Source organism: Orycteropus afer, unplaced genomic scaffold (assembly GCF_000298275.1).
Source record: "Orycteropus afer afer isolate SDZICR_OR568_19922 unplaced genomic scaffold, OryAfe1.0 scaffold00008, whole genome shotgun sequence".
Taxonomy (NCBI): domain Eukaryota; kingdom Metazoa; phylum Chordata; class Mammalia; order Tubulidentata; family Orycteropodidae; genus Orycteropus; species Orycteropus afer.
Genome location: NW_006921595.1, coordinates 21,627,244 through 21,645,637, shown reverse-complemented (window position 1 = coordinate 21,645,637; position 18,394 = coordinate 21,627,244). Strand labels below are relative to the sequence as shown.

The 18,394-nt window shown below is 38.7% G+C and overlaps 1 protein-coding gene across 1 annotated transcript; it reads right to left on the bottom strand.

Moving 5' to 3' along the window:
* Window positions 1-774: 774 nt before the first annotated feature.
* AGR2 (anterior gradient 2, protein disulphide isomerase family member) lies at window positions 775-10,900 on the bottom strand. Its single transcript, XM_007946143.2, has 7 exons — window positions 10,762-10,900; window positions 10,233-10,296; window positions 10,062-10,114; window positions 8,269-8,342; window positions 5,272-5,335; window positions 2,572-2,655; window positions 775-824 (listed from the first exon to the last, which is right to left on the bottom strand). The coding sequence occupies exons 1-7, from the start codon at window positions 10,898-10,900 to the stop codon at window positions 775-777; spliced, it is 528 nt and encodes a 175-aa protein (XP_007944334.1).
* Between the last annotated feature and the right edge of the window lie 7,494 nt (window positions 10,901-18,394).

Genomic DNA, 18,394 nt, shown 5'->3' with positions numbered 1-18,394 from the left:
CTGAATTTATTCCATGTCAATAATGTAGAACTTGAGAGACCACATCTGTGAACTGTCAGGACTTTTTAGGGTGTGTTTTGGGTGCAGATGTGCTTTGATAATCTTTCCACTGTTGGTATACTGGAATAGGAGACTACCAGCCAGATGCTTGCCCTGAGAGCATTAAGTGCTTAATTAAAGTATGTACATTGGCATTCCTGGCCTGAGTGGAGAAAAGTCTCCAAGTAGGTACTTGCTTTCCTTGCATACCTTTCTATGTATTCTTTCATACTGAATCATATGTTATTTGATACTTCTGTTCATTAAGCTCCTATCTTTTATTTTAGCTCATCTATTAGTGACCCAGTGAGAACCAATGTGTGGTGGAATGTTACCTTTAACTACCTTTGATCTTCACTGAGTGAACTAGTATCGTCTTATCCCATCCTTGAATATCATTTATGCACACAATAATCCTATCTGGTGAATATTCAAATGGGTTTTCTGTGAGAGACCAAGTTGGAAAAAAATGAGAAAAACCTCAGTTTGAACACCAAAAATAAAGGATTTATTTATTTATTTATTTATTTATTAGAAATTATGACTTACTATGGTAGTGCTTCAAACAAGTATACTTGAAACCAAGTTTTTAAAAAAATAGCTGTTATAACAACATTAAACTACAATTAGGATATCAACCAGTGCTTTTGTATTCTCCCAGGTTGTCTGGAAACCTTAGGTCTCCAAATCTTAAAGCCTAAAATGGCAGGAAGAGCTTGCAGAGTTTTATTTTCTTTACAATTCAGTCTTCAGCAACTTGAGAGCTTTCTTCATGTTGTCAAGCACTAGGGGAAAAAATTTAGAGTCATGATGCCACCAGTGATTATATTGATAGAGTTAGTAAATCCTCAAACCTGAGTACTCTCTTTACTGCTTAGGGGTATTTTTTTTTTTTTTCTCTCATAGGATAAACAGTTGATAATCTTGTCAATTTTTTTCTCTAAAATTATACAAAATAACTTTTGTTGCATTCAGGATTATTTCACATATTCATTCTTTTCCAAATCTCCTCCTCCCACTCCAGAATAGTCTCTTCATAAATTCCACTGGCCAAAAATAATTTTGGCTAATTCAGAAGTAAAGTTTTAATCACTATCATGATAAGAAATATTTGTTAGTTGTTTGTAGCTACTACAGCCTTATTTTGGAAGTCGGTGGAATGTAAGTTACAAATAATAGCAAATCAAGTGCTTTATGCATATGAATTCATTTAATACAAAACTACTAGAACTTCATGTTATACATGATGATACAAGCACAGAGAATTTGAGTAGCTTGCTTTTGATAACACAGGTAATAAATGTGGAGTTACTGCTTAAGGCCAAAATACTAAATCACTATTCTGGCTGTAGCAAAACATGAAAATGACATATATGATTATTAAAATAAGATTCCATGTGATGGAAAGACACTGACCAACTGCTTATTCATTCCTTCTATAAATATTTATTGAGTGTTTATTCTCAAGGTAGTACCTGTGCAAGATACTTGATTTTAAAAAGTCCAAAGTCTTACCAAGACATTTGTTATCTAAAAAAATGGAAAATACTTGGAGTGTGGTACTTAGCACCCCTTGTAGACTTTACTAATGGACCTTGATAATCTTTTCTTCTGCCCAGACATGACCTTGCAATCCTTCCCAACACAATGTTGTAGGTCTGTGCTGCTCAATAGAAATTTCTGGAAAGATGGAAATAACCAGTGTCTGTGTTAGTGAGCACTTGAAATGTGGCTAGTATGACTGAGGAACTACATTTTTTTTTTAACTGGAAATAGCCACACGTGGCTAATGGTTTCCATATTATCACAGTTCTAGACAGCCACTACCACTAACTGATTGGAATTTCTCCCAAGTTTCTCCCCAAGAGGGCTAATTAGATTTTATATTTAGGTACTTGTCTGCCTTAAGTCTCCAATTTTTTTCTCCAGTAGTTTAGTGCTTAGCTGATAATGGAAAGGTTGGTGGTTTGAACCCACCTGCCGCTCCATGGGAGAAAGATGTGGCAGTCTACTTCCTTAAAGATTTACAACTTTGGAAACCTCTGGAGAAGTTCGATGTTTTATAGAGTCTATGTGTCAGAATCAACTCTATGGTGTTGGTTTGGTATGCTTATGTCAGAGAAAGTGAGTGGGCGATTAGTTAGATGCTTTTTTCCTACTGATTTTGAACATTAAACTTGAACTCAACTACAACAAGCTAGTTAGTTATTATTTCACTTTTGCTGGTTGGGAAAAGAGCCAGCATATAGACTACAACTATTGCACTCAATTGTGGTAGAAGGAATTCTGTTACTGTGTCTAAGAGAACGCTTGAAAAAAAGCAGCTAATGTTAAGATAATAATACAAATAATTCATCTTCAATTGAGATAAAACCAATGGAGAGTGAGTGTGATTTGCCCAAGGACACAGGCTTCTTAGGGTCAAACTGATTGATTGTCTGGTGTCCCAGAGTGGAACTTTTTCCCACCTTCCTCTGCAGCCACCAATCCCATTACTACAGAAATAGAAACATTCAAAAGAGGTAAACTCACATAGTGCTGCATCTGAAGGCTCATAAGCATAGAGACGATTTGAGTATCTCCCAGTGATGTCAGCTCTAACTGTCAGGGATGGATCTGCAAAGAAAGTGCAAAAAGAAATGGAATATTTTGTTCCTAAAACCAAAATAAAACACCAAACTCACTGCCTTCAAGTAGACCAACCTCATAGTGCCACCTCCTTGGGTTTCCAAGGCAGTATCTCTTTGGAAGTAGATTGCCCAGACTTCTTTCCCAGGAGTGGCTGGTCGTTGGAACCACCAGCCTTCTGGTTAGCAGTTAAATGCTTTAGGCACTACACCACCAGAGCTCCATAATGCATAATAAAATTTACATACCCTTGTCCTGTGAGAGGAATACTGCATGTCCCCTTGGTCAAGTTCTACTTCATACCTTCTGCTCCCTTGCCAACACATGCACTAGGTAAAGCAGTCTGAGAAAACACTCAACAGCTGCACAGTGCTATTTGTGGAAAATGTTGTGAACCCTGCTGTTCTACATATCGCAACCTGACAGCAGAATAATATGTATGGGGGGGCAGTTTGTTTTTTTGGTGAAAATCTTGGCATACACAACTGCAGAATTATTTTAAATTCTTAATGGGATTATGTTGTAGTTGAAATGTGTAACCAACAGCAACCTAGATGATTAGGTATATATATCCAATGCTGGTTTTCAAAACAGAAGACTCTGTTAATGATAAAAGAATGCAAGCCATTAAAGAACATCAAAGATCAAATAATAATGGACTGTCCCTGTTTATTTTTTACTTCATAGTTAACTGGCTGCATTTAAAGAATAGAGACTTAAGTGCCTTCTCTTATATCTCTCATTTTAAATCCATTTTTTCATGTTTTTTGTTTATCAAATTACTGAGAAGAAAAAAAATTTTAAAAATAAGGTGGATTTAAAAGGAAGGTGTCTAAAAACTGTTTTTGAGAGAGATGATTGAAGGATCCTAAGACATATGTCCTGGAAATGAGATGAAAACGTGAGAACCATCCGCAACTACTTCCATAGTGACACTGCCTTGGAAACCCAAGGAGGGGTCGCTATGAGTCAGGTCCGACTTGACGGCACATAATAACAACAACAACATCACTATGGAAGTAGATTGCCCAACCTTACTTCTGAGGAGTTCAGACCCTCAGCCTTCTGGTTAGCAGTCAAATGCCTTAGGCACTACGTTACCAGAGCTCCCTGGAAGTATCTATTGTGAGTTAAAATGGTCTCTGACAGGGATACTATAAAAAGAATTCTTGCACACGATGTAATCAAATGATCTCTAAAGTTCTTTTTAATTTAAGAATTCTAATTGCTTTAAAGGAGTACCTGGATGGTGCAAATGGTTAACACACTCAGCTGCAAACCAAAAGGTTGGAGGTTCAGATACACCCCAAGGCACTTTGGAAGAAAGGCCTGAAGATCTAAATCAGTCATGGAAACTCCTAGAGCCCACAGCACTACTCTGACACATAGAGTTGCCATGAGTCAGAATCGACTCGACATTACCTGATTACTGGTTAAATGTTCTAAATCTTGACAAATCTAAACACACAAATTCAGTGCTTTAGTTCAGCCTTCTTCCTTTTTCCCTTTTCACTTGCTTTTCTTGCCCATGGTTATACATTTAAACTTTGGTGAATTATATAGATGAACTATTTGACTAGCTTGAGTTCTACTATGTGATAAGTTATTGATTGTCCTTAATAATAAGTATGACTTTTACCAAAGCCAAACTCGATTTTTTCATTCAGTCATTCAACCAATATAGAGAGGTTACCTTACTACAGGGAATACGATGTTGTTGTTGTTATGTGCCGTTGAGTCGGCCCCTACTAATAGCGACCCCTCCTTGGGTTTCCGAGGCAGTATCACTACGGAAGTAGGATTGCCCAACCTTCCTTCCGAGGAGTGGCTGGTGGGTTTGAACCGCCATCCATCTGGTTAGCAGGCAAGTGTCTTAGCCACTATGCTACCAGAGCTCCCAGGGAATATGATAGTGAGCAGAAAAAGTTATGGTCCCTGACCTTATATTCCCATGAATATAATAAATCTAAAATATTTAGTAATTACTTAACAAATGCAAAATTATAAGTGAGGAAGAGCTTATACGAAACAACATGGGGCTACAAGAGCAGATTGTGGGGATTGGATTGGATCAGTGAACGACAGTGATGATAGAAATGACTGCAACTTGGAAGAAGTGGAGAGAAAAGCAGGAAACAATGAATGGAAAGTATCAGAAGCAGGAAGGAGCATGAGTCCTTTGATTTTATCCACTTCCCCACCTCCAGATCATATTCCTAACTTTCCTAAAAGTGCTTATCAAAAATGTCAGGAAGAAATTCAGACACATAAATTGAAACTTTGCTTGATTAAATATTTATAGGCCTACTATGTTCAGGAAAATAATCATTACATTTAAAAGATCTAACAAGATTCTTCCTTCTTAAATGTATTTGTGGCAGGAATTGAAGAACATAATTAGCAGATGAGAAAAAAAGTCATCCATGAAAATAGAAGAATGAAAATATGTGTGAAATTTAAAGAATTAGTGAACTCTTTACTAGAACTAAGTAGTTACATTGGCCATGGTGGGGGCAGTGGGTGGGAGTGGGAGAGGAAAAGGAAGTGATATGGCAGTGCTTGTGTACCTTGAGGATGTGTTTCATCTCACTCATTTCCACTTACCCACAAACATGATCCTGGGTACATATTGGCCATCAGGGGAGAGGTGCTTGTCAGTTGTTTCATACTAAAAAAACAAAAACAACAACAACAAAAAACTTTTAGTTTGTTTACTCTTTAGTTATTTTCAAACTTGGTAATCCAAAAATATGCATCTAATCCTGGGCCAGGCACCTTAAGATACCTTAAGACATATCTCTTCCACAGAGAATTTATAACATAGACAAGTTACACGCATGAAATAAGACTGGAGAATGTGAGGTAAAGAGCTGAATGTATGTTGCAATGAACAAAAAGTTCAAGAAGGGAGAGTTTGGAAGGAACTATATGGTGTTTGTAAGGAGTCCTGGTGGAGCAGTGTTTAAGTGCTCAGCTGCTAACAGGTTGGTGGTTCAAAAGATGTGGCAGTCTGGTCCCATGAACATTTACAGCCTTGGAAACCCTATGGGGCAGTTCTACTCTGTCCTAAAGTGTTGCTGTGAGTTGAAATTTTCCTTGACCTCAACGGGTTTTGGTTTTACAGTGTTTGGGGAAGACATCAGATGAGGGAGGAATGAGATAGATTAATGAAAAAAGGAGAAGTCAGTTTGGAGAAATTACAATAATAGGATTATCTTGAACATTCAGCTATCCATTTATCAATTCTTTATCATTTAAAAAATTTAGTTAGCAAGATACAGTGCTTATCTTTAGTGAATGCATCCTCTATTGGAAGATTGTTGTTGTCTGCCCTCCTTGGGTTTCCGAGGCAGTATCACTACGGAAGTAGGATTGCCCAACCTTCCTTCCGAGGAGTGGCTGGTGGATTTGAACCGCCAGCCTTCTGGTTAGCAGTCAAGTGCCTTAGCCACTATGCTACCAGAGCTAATAGAAGATACAGGCAGGAAAATCAACATTGAGGATCTGTGGGTGGAATGTATAATAAAGGATATGTAGGTGTAGTGGGTGCCCAGAACAGGGCATTTGACCTAGTCTGTCGGTTCCAGTAGCAATTTCTGAAGTGGGTAAAAGAAATTGGTAAACAATAGAGATCAGTTATGGCAGGGCAAAGGCTACTCCAGGAAGGGGAAGAGCATGCTGTTAAGCACAGAGAAGGACCAAGTGCTTGGGAAGAACTGGGGTGAAGGGGTGTATGAGGGTAGTGGCAAGAGAAGTACTGGAGAGCTGCTTGGTGAGAGAAGATATTGGAGAGCTGCTTCAGGGGCTGGCTCATGAATGACCTTGCACACTCTGCCACAGGTTTTCATTTGTTCATAAACAGAGTCACCAAAGGAACATTAGAACAGGTAGTATGATTCCAACTCTGCCTGTACAGTATTTACTCTTTACAGTAATCCTTACAACTATATAGTGATTATATGGGGTTTATCTTGAAGACAAGGAGCCATTTAGTAATATTGCACACAGTAAACTAGGCAAAAGTGAAAATGTCTTACATTAAAATGGTGGTTCTGGGTTTATAAGGGCCAATAGAAAGGATATTTAGAAGTTAGAAGCACAGGACTTCTTGACTGATTGGCCATGGAGGTGAATAGAAGAGTCTCTGGTAGCATAGTGCCTAAGGCACTTGACTGCTAACCAGAAGGCTGGCAGTTCAAACCCACCAGCCACTCCTCAGAAGGAAGATGGGGCAATCTGCTTCCATAGTGACACTGCCTGGGAAAGCCAAGGAGGGGTCGCTATGAGTCAGGTCTGACTCAACGGCATATAACAACAACAACAGCAATCTAGAATAGGGTCACTTTTAGTGAGGCAGGGAATAGAGAAAGAAGAGCCTGGAGCAAGGTGATATATTTAGTGTCAAAGATGTTGAGTTTAAGCTAACTCAATATCTAAAACACAGTTAAGGAGCTCTGGTGGCATAGTGCCTAAGGCATTTGATTGCTAACCAGAAGGTTGGTGGTTCAAACCCACTAGCCAGTCCTCAGAAGGAAGACTGGGCAATCTACTTCTGTAAAGATTTACCTCCTCAAAAACCCAAAAGGGGTCACTATGAGTTGGAATCGACTCAATGGCAGTGAGTTTGGTTCTTTGGTTTGGAACATGGTTGAGTATACTGATTAGACGTTGTTCAGTGTTTGACTAAGATGTGGGAGTTATCAGTGTATAGGTATTGATTAAACGTGGGTGTATATTTGGTTTTGTTTTTTAATACGTAAAGCTGTCCATGTTATTGTTGTTATGTGCTGTTGAGTCGGACCCGACTCATAGCGACCCCTCCTTGGGTTTCCGAGGCAGTTTCACTGTGGCAGTAGATTGTGCCATCTTCCTTCCGAGGAGTGACTGGTGAGTTTGAACTGCCAGCCTTATATAGAGAACATAAATTACAATAAGAGAAGTACATCAAGGATAGAGTCTCCAAGCCATTAACATCACACGGAGGAAAGAGGAAGAGCCTGTGGAAAGAAGGTAAGAAAGAACCACCAACCTGTGAGGAGGAAGAGACAGAAACAGAGGGAAGGAGAGAGGGAAAAGAGAACACAAGGTTAGGTAGAGTTGTATGTTGTTTGTTTTCTTGTTTGCTTTTACAAGTAGACCTGGTTTTATATTGAGTAGAAAAAATTTGCAAAGAAAGCTTGAAAATCAGTTATGGCTATATATGTGCAGCCAGAGAGCTGGAGAGAAGAGACAAGGACTGAAAATGGGTTTGGAGCAGCAAGGAGTGTAGGAGGGGCACAGGACATTTTTGTATATGCAATAATTTGCAAAATACAAAACCTTTCAATTGTTACAGCAATAAAGAAAATCCTGATCACAGGAGTATTTTTCAGACAACCTAAAATGATTAATTACTAAATAAAAACATGGACATGCAAAGGTAAAATATCTTCTGTCTTTCCAGTCTCTGAGATGGCATATCTGGAACTGGGATGGGATATCATTAACTGGATCCAAGTTAATGCAATATGACTAAGACATATAGAAAAAAATGAAATGGAATCATCCATTTCAGATAATGAGGCATGGAGAAATGTTAGTGATAATGAAAAGTAAACTTACCACTAGGTTGAGGAGGACAAACTGCTCTGCCAATTTCTGGATATCTTTATTTTCCGCAAACACTTTCTTTAAAGCTATGGTAAAAAGAAAAAATATTGTTCTCTATTATATGTTAAGTTGAACTGTATTTTAGTATGATATTCTACTTTGCCCTTTCAGGGTATGGTCAGTAAAATAATATCTACATCACTGACTATCTTTGCTTTTTTTTTTTTTGCATTCATTCATTCATTTATTTATCTGCTTACGTTTTTTTAGTCCATATTTACTGAGTGGCTACTATGTGTTACGTACTGTTCTGTGTACTGGGGATTGAGTGAAAAACAAAAACCAACAATGTGCTTTTTCACAGAACTGAAATACTTGTGTGGGAGACAGACCATAAAAAAAAAACAAAATCCACTGCTGTGGAGTCAATTCTGACTCATAGTGACCCTATAAGACAGAATAGAGTTGCCCCACAGGGTTTCTAAGGCTGTAAATTTTTACAGAAGCAGACTGTTTTATCTTTCTTTTCACAAAGTGGCTGGTGGGTTTAAACCTCCAACTTTTTGGTTAGCAGCCAAATGCTTTTAACTATCATGCGAACAGAGTTCCTATGACCATAAATAAGTAAGTAAAAGAAAAAAAAATAGGTTGGAGATACGTACTCTGAAGAAAAATAAAACAATAAGAGTTTCGAATCTGAGAAAGGGAGGAGGTGACATTCAGTGAGGGAGTGATCCATTCTAAGATTTAGGCAGTTGGTCACTTTACACACAGGGAACTGTAAGTACAAGAGGCCTGAGGTAGGAATAAGCTTGGATATTTGAGGAACAGCATGAAGGCTAGGCTAAGTGAAGCAGAGAGAGCAAGGGGAGAGAAGTAGGGATGGAAGGATAGCCGGGGGCAGATCATGCAGAGCCTTATGGGCCCTGGCCAGGAATTTGGATTTAATTTTACCTGTGATGAGAAGCCACTTGAGCATGTGAGTGGTAGAACTGGATTTATGTTTAACAGCCTCACTTGGGGTTCTGTGTAGAGAATCTGACTATAGGGAAACCACTTAGGTGGCCATTACAGTATTCTAGGCAAGATGTGATATTGGCTTCTACCAGGGCAGTAGCAAGAGGCAATAGTGACTGAGTGTGGACAAGACCAGCTACATGATATACAGGGCCTAGTGCACACTGAAAATGTGAGCCCCTTGTGCAAAAGTTATTAGTAATTTTCAAGGCAGTAAAAGCAGACTATTAAAATAAGTGTGAGGCCTTTCTAAATGTAGGGACCTTAGGTGGTCTTGGGAGCTCTGGTGGCATAGTGCCTAAGGCATTTGACTGCTAACCAAAAGGCTGGCAGTTCAAACCCACCAGCCACTCCTCAGAAGGAAGACTGGGCAATCTGCTTCCATAGAGATACTGTCTCAGAAAGCTATGAGTCGGGATCTACTTGATGGCAGTGAGGTTTTTTTTTTTTTTTTTAGGTGGTCCTGGATTTAGCATGTATTTTAAAGGTATTTGCAACAGGATTTGCTGAGTACTGGATGTGGAATATAAAGAGTATGTATGTATGTGTGTGTATAAAGAGAAAGAGTGAGAGAAAGAGAGAGAGCTTAAGGATAAACCTTGAAGGTAGTTTTTCAAACTATGCACAAATGGTTAATAAAAAAAAATCATGGAAATGTCTGAAATAACCAATAAAATATTCTTTCCTGTTTAGCTGAGCTAAGTGTTAAGGATAAAAAATGAGTGATCAGAACTCTGCCTCTAAATCTAAAAACCTATAAAAAAATAATATTTTGAAGAAGAAATTACCTTGACTGTGTGGGCATTCATCCAAGTGATGAATAATCATCAAGGGTTTGTTGCTTTAAGAAACAAAGAGATTGAATTATTTTTAATGACAGGATTTCATGTATAGCTAAATATCACTAGGTGGTGCTCTCGAGAGCTTTGCCATGCATTCTGTGTAACTGCTGTCTTTACCTTGTTTTGGATTTGTATAAAGCTTCTTCGTATGTCTGCGTCCAGATGAGCTGATCACCCCAACCTGGAATGAAATGAACCAGCATATTCAAAGCTATTACGATCTCAGAGCTAAAGCTGTTGAAAAATAGAGGTAAAACCTGGGGTAAATACACACTTGCTATTAAAGAAGAAATACCTCTGGAGGAAGTAGAAATAGATATAAAAACAAAAAACCAAAACCAAACTCACTGCTGTCAAGTCGGATCCGATTCATAGCAACCCCTCCTTGGATTTCCTAGGCAGTATCACTATGGAAATAGATTGCCCAATCTTCCTTCTGAGGAGTGGGCTGGAACTGCCAGCCTTCTGGTTAGCAGTCAAATGCCTTAGGCACTATGCCACTAGAACTTTAGAAATAGATATAAACTATGATAAATCTAGAAGGAGACATACCAAAGCATATTCATCACACAAGTCTCAGTAACAAGAGAAAGGTCATTTTCCCAAGTAAGCAGCAGCTGGAAACCAACAAGAGGCTGATGCCTACCTCTGGAGAGGGTCTGAGGCAGTTTGGGTTGGGAGTCTTTTGTGTCCTTTTTAGCTCCAGGTTTGACTGTGGTATCCTTGGCCAGAGTATAAGAGAGAGCCACAAGGAGCAAGAACGCCGACACTGATATCTTCTCCATGGCAACTCTGAAATGGAAAAAAAAACAAATGAATAAAAAGTCAATAATAAAAATAAAATGCATTAGTCATCTTCAGTGTCTTCAGATTATATCACAACAGTGGGATACAACAGGAACTGAGGCTCTACTGAGATTGAGTACATGTGCTTGGAGTGAAAAGTTACCTTCCAAAAGTTTTTTTCTAAGATTATGCAATTAGTGTGTCTGTCTGTCTCTCTGTCTGCCTATTCATCTCTAAATAGACATAGATCCATAGGATATAGGTATGAAGATATACATTTACACAGAGGTAGATCTCTTTACAGCTACACATTTATACATAAATTATATATATATGTGTGTGTGTGTGTGTGTGTGTGTGTGTCTGTGTGTCTGTGTGTATGTACATAAGTATGTATATATGTCCCCTGTGAAAGTTGGAACCTATAGAAGGCACAAAACTGTCAGAGAAGAAAAAGTCTATTTTCAACAAAAACGCTCTATAGAAAAGTGGTAAGGCTGCACCCTATCAAAGGCAGAAGACCAATGTGAGACCTGGACAAATCAAGTTCCAGTTGTCATAGGTTTTACTGTATATGTATATACACTTATAAGGAGCTCTGGTGGCATAGTGGGTAAGACATTTGGCTGCTAACCAGAATGTCAGCAGTTCAAACCCACCAGCTTCTCTGCAGGAGGAAGATGAGGCACTCTACCTCTGTGAAGATTTACAGACTTGGAAACCAAATGGGGGTCACTATGAGTTGGAATCAACTCAATGGCAGTGGGTTTTGTTTGGTTTTTTATATACACTTATTGCTAAGGGAACTTATATTTGAATATTATATTTAAAAATATAGTTCTTGAAGGCACTTTAAGGATTACCTCCTCTTTCCCACATCCCCAATGCCTCATTTTATACAGAATCTGAACCTCAGAGAGAGAGAAACAAAAAGGACTTATGAAATGGGCCCAGAACAAAGGCTTCTGTGTCTTGCCACTTTGCAGTGCTTGTTCCCATCTTCTCACCCTGAAATAACAACCCTAAACATACATACTTCTTTAATTTTCAGTTAGGATGGAGACATTGCATTAAAGAATGAGCACTGAGTAAAACTATTGCCTATTTTATTTAGAACCTGCCAGCTTTGTCACTTAACTGATGACTTGTACCACATAATTCTCTCCTTAAAAACCAAAAACCCACTGCTGTTGAGTTGATTATGATTCATAGCGACCCCATTGGGTTTCCAAGGCAGTAAATCTCTATGGAAGTAAATTGCCCAAACTTCCTTCTGAGGAGTGACTGGTGGGTTTGAACCTCCAGCCTTCTGGTTAGCAGTCAAATGGCTTAGGCACTACACCACCAGAGGCACTATGGTTGCCACCAGAGCTCCTTAATTCTCTCCTTAGTGTATGAAAATTCTATATTAGCTCTGAAACGAGTAGACTACATCAATGCAAGTTCCTTTCAGTGATAAAATTCTTTGGCTCTCTATCTGCGTCTGCATGGGTAGGTGGCTGTGGGCATGTACTTCAATGTACAAAAATGTTCTATGCCACTTATAACAGAAAAACAAATCCCATGGTATCTCTTTGTTAAATTCTTGTTTTCCTTTCCAGTACTCCGTAGTTAATTCTTAGGAAAAGTTATACTCTTGCTGAGGCAAAAGCCTATGAACAGAAAAGTGAATGGCAAGAGAAGATCCATGATGAGTGAAGGAGTGAGCTAACTAGCAATGTGAATTGCATCAACAAGCCAGTAAGGTTATTCAGAAGCCATAAAATTTAAGGCTGGGGACAGGACTCTGGTAAAGCCAAAGACTGAAATCACTTAAACAGAATTATGAAACGATAGCCATTTATCTCTCATATTGGTGTTTTGAATGAAATTACACAATCTTTGCAAAGAAAGCCCAATGGACTATCATTTCTTATTGTTTGAAAGGCAGAAGATTTCTCATAATCTGATAGCGTGAATGGGAACCTTTGCTAAACTCTAGATGATTTAAAAAAAAAACCTTGCTAAATTATCAAATCCAGATGATACGCAATGCAACGCAATGCACTGCCATGGAGTCGGATCCGACTCATCGCGACCCCTTCTTGGGTTTCTGAGGCATTATCACTATGCAAGTAGATTACCCGACCTTCCTTCTGAGGAGTGACTGGTGGGTTTGAACCGCCAGCCTTTTGGTTAGCAGTCAAATGCCTCAGGCACTATGCTACCAGAGCTCCCAACCCAGATGATAGTCAGTATTAAACTGACCAGTTATCATTATCATATATACAGCCACAAAATATTTTACTTAAAAAAATGTAAAACAAAAAGTAGGGAGATACTTTATTTACTGTATCTATAAAAGACGGAAGATGGAGAAATACCAATAACATTTTTGTTTCCTGGCATTCTGTAGGGAATGCCTGATTGTACAATGGTTAGCATTCAGTGGCTAACTGAAAAGTAGGCTGTCTAGATCTACCCAGTGATCTGCTCCCATAAAGATAGCCCAAAAAACTCTATGGGACAGTTCTACTCTGTCACATGGAGTCACCCTGAGTTGAAATCATCTAGATGGCATCTAATAACAAATACGACATTCTGCAGAAACAACTCACATGTGCTACAAGTTAACCTTATCCATCCTTCTGAATATGCAGATTTCTTTTTAATGTTAAAAAACAAAACAAAACAAGAACTTCTCTGTGAAAGTAATTGTACTTTTGGAATATTAATTGAATCAGAAATACATCATGGCAAATTAGCAGCTTTGAATTTATCAATCAATGTTTATCCACATTTAGTTTTTGTGTTTATAAAATAATAGCACATATATACTATATATATTAAAAAAAAATAGTAAATTGATGGTAAAGGATTTTATTTATTTAGTCCACTGACAGTTCTTGCTGTGTAAGTGGCTATTAGGACCCACCCCTTACAATAACTCAATAGCTTTCAGGTTGGAACTATTGATATAATGCACGTGTTTTATGGCAGGATGACTCAAACTCCTAATATAACTCCTGCTGTACAAACATCCTGCTCTAGGGTAACTTTCTGAGATTCTGTCTCCCGCCTTTTCATGATCTGAATAGACTCTGCTCTGCAAACTTCCTGCATAAACCCTCTCAGAACAGGATGCTAACAGTGGAAGATACGGCTAATTCACAGACATGCACCCTCTGAAACCAGCATTTTCGCTGGTCACTCTATCCCTGGTGTTCTTGTCTTTAGCAAGGAGTGAACTTGCAGGAAGTTTTGGTGTTCCTGTTCACAAATGCTTCAGGAAGGCAATCAGCTCTCTCCTGTAACAGACTGTCCTGTGAATTGCAAGATTGAAGAGCACAAGAATATCTTTATATCAGACAGAGAAAGAAGATTGTTTTCTGGTTAGCAATAATACATTTCAAGCAGACAATTGAGCTGCATTTTCACAGTTGAGGAGCCTGTGGACTTTGGTTTTATCCAATGGGAGAGAAGCAGAGCTTTTGATGATGACTCAGGAAATCCCTGGGTGAGCTGGCATTTTCCCGGGCTTGCAAACTCACCTACCTTTAGATCTCTTTTCCTAAAGAGGAGCTATTACATTGAACCAGCTCAGAACGGTAATACCTTGTCAGCTCAAACCCCTCAACCTGCCCCCCCACCACACACACACACAAGAAAAAGGCCTCAAGAAAGCCTTTGGTGGGAATTGCATTCTGCACTCTCTACGTTCCACTTTATGGCCCTTAGAACTACCTCACTCTTCTCCGCTTGTTGATTGCCTGCAACTTTGCCTAACAGTCAGAGGCCAAACCCATTCTAGCAAGTGCCCTTCCAGAGCTATTGTAAGGAGCCTTACCTGGATTTCCCCACCCACCTACCTTTTGTGAGCCGGCCAGGAAGCGGTCCAAGCTTCAGACTGTGCCAGTGCAGCCTGGGCCTCTATTTATGCTCCAGAGCACACACCTCAATCCCACCCACTTTATCTGTATTTACCTGTTGCTAACTCAGAAACTTTCCTTTTCCCAAATGGTTGTCTTCCCCGGGCTAAAGAATTTTTTGTTTTGAAAATTATGTTGCAAAAAGCATGTTTTTGTGCATATATGTTTTTCACCTGTTCGTAAAAACACATTGTAAAGAGATTTGAAAAAGATGGGCAGAATGCCAAATTCAGATAATCTTTAAATGAAGACATTTGATTTGCCTGAAGGCTGACCTGTCTTTACCTGATTGGATGGGGTGTGTGGTTTGTAGGTTTTTTTTTTTTTTTCCCTTCCCCTTTGGCAGATTGGGAGCTCTGGTGGAGTAGTGCTTAAGGCATTTGACTGCTAACCAGAAGGCTGGCAGTACAAACCCACCAACCACTCCTCAGAAGGAAGGTTGGGCAATCTATTTCCGTAGTGATACTGCCTTGTAAACCCAAGGAGGGGTGTCTATGAGTCGGATCTGACTAGGTGGCAGTGAGGTTTTTTTTTTTTTTTTTTTTTTTGGTTTGGCAGATTGGCTTTACTTAGCTGAAAACACATATGAGATGGTTTACCATTCTAACCATTACAGTGATATAACCTGCAATACTCCACTAGGGTCTAGGGTCACTAGGGTACAACTTATTTTCCACGATACACTTCTCTCTTTCTGGCAAACAAAATATATTCTCACTTTATAGATTATTATTATTATTAATTTAGTACCACATACTATTTCACAACTGAAGAAATTACTGAAAAAAAGACACCCTGAAACTATGTTGTTGTTGTTGTTGTTAAGTGCCGTCGAGTCGTTTCCGACTCATAGCGACCCCATGCACAGCAGAACAAAACACTGCCTGATCCCGCGCCAGCCCCACAATCCCTGCTATACTTGAGCCCATCATCGCAGCCACCGTGTCAATCCATCTCGTTGAAGGCCACCCCCTCTTTTGTCGACCCTCCACCTAAAACTATGAGTCCATAATAATTACCATTGAATACATGCAGGAACTTCCCTCTAAAGAGTTCAAAGACATTTCACACATATTTTCTCATTTAATGGCAAATTTTCCTGTTAGCTATGCAGGAAGACATCTACCTATTTTTCAGACCTAGAATTGAAAGTCTGCAACTATTTTTTTCACTCAAGAGGATGCAATCAATCACTAAGGACTTACAGACTGCAGCTCATATTTTCACGGATACTCCTGCAATTCTGTCTTGTTCATGAAGCTATATGGAATCCTTAGCAGTTTAGAATGATGAGATGTAAAACAACAGAAAATTGTTTAATGAAATACAAGCTCTATAAAAGTAACTTTTTAAAATGAGTTAAGATTATAATATTTCAAGATGTTTTGATATCTATTGTTTTAAATAGAGCCTTAAATTCTGTGGGCAAAACAATGATTTATCAAGTACTGAATTTTCTTTTAATGCTAAATGGATTTGCAGAAATAATTTCTTAAGAGTTTGACTGAAAACGATTTGAGCTAACGTCTTAAAACTGGAGAGGTCTGTCTATAGACTTTTAGTCTAATTAATCAGCCCTTAGAGTACTCAATATAACAACTTCAATTTGCACATAAAGAAGTGAACATGTCAAAAGAATTAAATGACTTGTCAAAGGTCCCATGACTAGTTTGAAGCAGTGTATGTACCAAAGACCTGGTCTCCTCTTGTCATCAGCTGTGAATGGAACATGGATGGGATTTGGGACCAAAAGTTTCCAGGCTGAGTCCTGCTACCTGTTGCTCATCATTGATGATATCAGAGACATCATTTAACACCTCTGAAACTTTAGTTTCCTTATCCATAAAACAGGAATAGGATCACACACAGCTGTTCTATTAAATGAATTAAGGAATGGGAAGATTCTTGGCAATTACAAACATCTCTGGTCATTATAGTTAATTATAAAGATATAATGATTTTCTCATGGTGCTGCCTGTGTCTAATCGCATGACCTTAAAATCCCAGTATGGGTCATAGTGGCTAATATATACTGAGAAGGCAGTAACTATAGAAATGATTAGGCACAGACCATGGCTACTTGGCTGCTTTGGCACTCTGGTCTTGGTGTGAGGCAACCAGGGTTTAGTGGATGATATGAGTATGCCTTGAGATTGGTGGAGGAGGAATTTTTCTTACATGTCATCAAACTTCATTACTTTCAACAGTGATGTTATATTATCAGTCTATGGGATTTGCTTGATTTTGTAGGAATCTGTTGCAATTATGTAGATAATTATGATTCCCTATTTCCCTAGTGGGAGCTCTGGTAGCATAGTGCCTAAGGCATTTGACTGCTAACCAGAAGGCTGGTGGTTCAAACCCACCAGCCACTCCTCCGAAGGAAGATGGGGCAGTCTACTTCCGTAGTGATACTACCTCGGAAACCCAAAGAGGGGTCACTATGATTCGGGTCCAACTTGATGGCACATAACAACAACAACAACATTCCCCTAGTAGAACTTGGTGATAAAAAATAATGTTTGATGAGCAAAACTAAACTTGATGCCAATGCCCTGAACAATGGATCTATTTAATGGATTGTTGTTGTTGTTGTTATGTGCCGTCGAGTCGGCCCCGACTCATAGCGACCCCTCCTTGGGTTTCCGAGGCAGTATCACTACGGAAGTAGGATTGCCCAACCTTCCTTCCGAGGAGTGGCTGGTGGGTTTGAACCGCCAGCCATCTGGTTAGCAGGCAAGTGTCTTAGCCACTATGCTACCAGAGCTCCCATTTAATGGATTAAGTGGATTTAAAACTTTTGTATTTTAGACATTTGTGTCATTTATAGTGTTAGAATCTTTTATTCAAACAGACTTTTAAGTATGTTATTTTGTATTTTTGAGTAAAATTTGGAGACTTATAGTAATAACTAACATTTATTGAGCAACCAGTGTTCACTAGGTACTCAACTAAATACTCAAATAAATAAAATTAATTTCTTCAGCAAATATTTATTGAACCTATTTTTGTAGCAAATATATCAAGTCTTAAAGATATAAAGATAAAAAAAAGATGTGGTCAGTTGTTGAGGTAGCCACACATAAGAAGATAATTGAACTGTGGGAAAAACACAAATAAGTTTAGGGCATTGTTCCTGTCATAAGGTTGCTTAAAATTGGATTGCAGAATTAACTTAGAATTAAGTCAATCAATCAGTCAATCATGTTTTGTCATACAGGAAGAGTTTTTTTGCATTTGAGTTTATTCTAAATGTTTTAGAAGGGCTTTTGTGCATGGAAATAATTGTTTCCAGCTTCATGGGGTTTAGCTGATATTCAGTACATTAAAGTTGAGACTTTAAAAATGAAAAATTAACCATCCACTTGAGACTAACATGCCATAAGGGACAGGCAAGTAGTATAGACATCAGGTGTTATTATATTTCAGACAAGGTAGGGATTACTATCCAGTGGAATGAATGAGTCAGAATTGACTCGATGGCAACTAGATAGAATGCTCACATCAGTTGTAGAAAGCAAGATTTCCAGAAGGCCACAGTGATACAGAATTTGCAAAATGTGTTTGTGGAATATTGTAATGGCC

Bases quoted from the DNA above. Each gene is read 5' to 3' on its own strand.
- AGR2 (XM_007946143.2), bottom strand. From the start codon at position 10,900: ATGGAGAAGATATCAGTGTCGGCGTTCTTGCTCCTTGTGGCTCTCTCT. The intron at 10,115-10,232 runs GTAAAGACAGCA...TGTTTCTTAAAG, and splicing joins TTATACAAATCCAAAACAAG to CAACAAACCCTTGATGATTA. The intron at 5,336-8,268 runs GTAAGTTTACTT...TTGTTTTTTTAG, and splicing joins TTGTCCTCCTCAACCTAGTG to TATGAAACAACTGACAAGCA.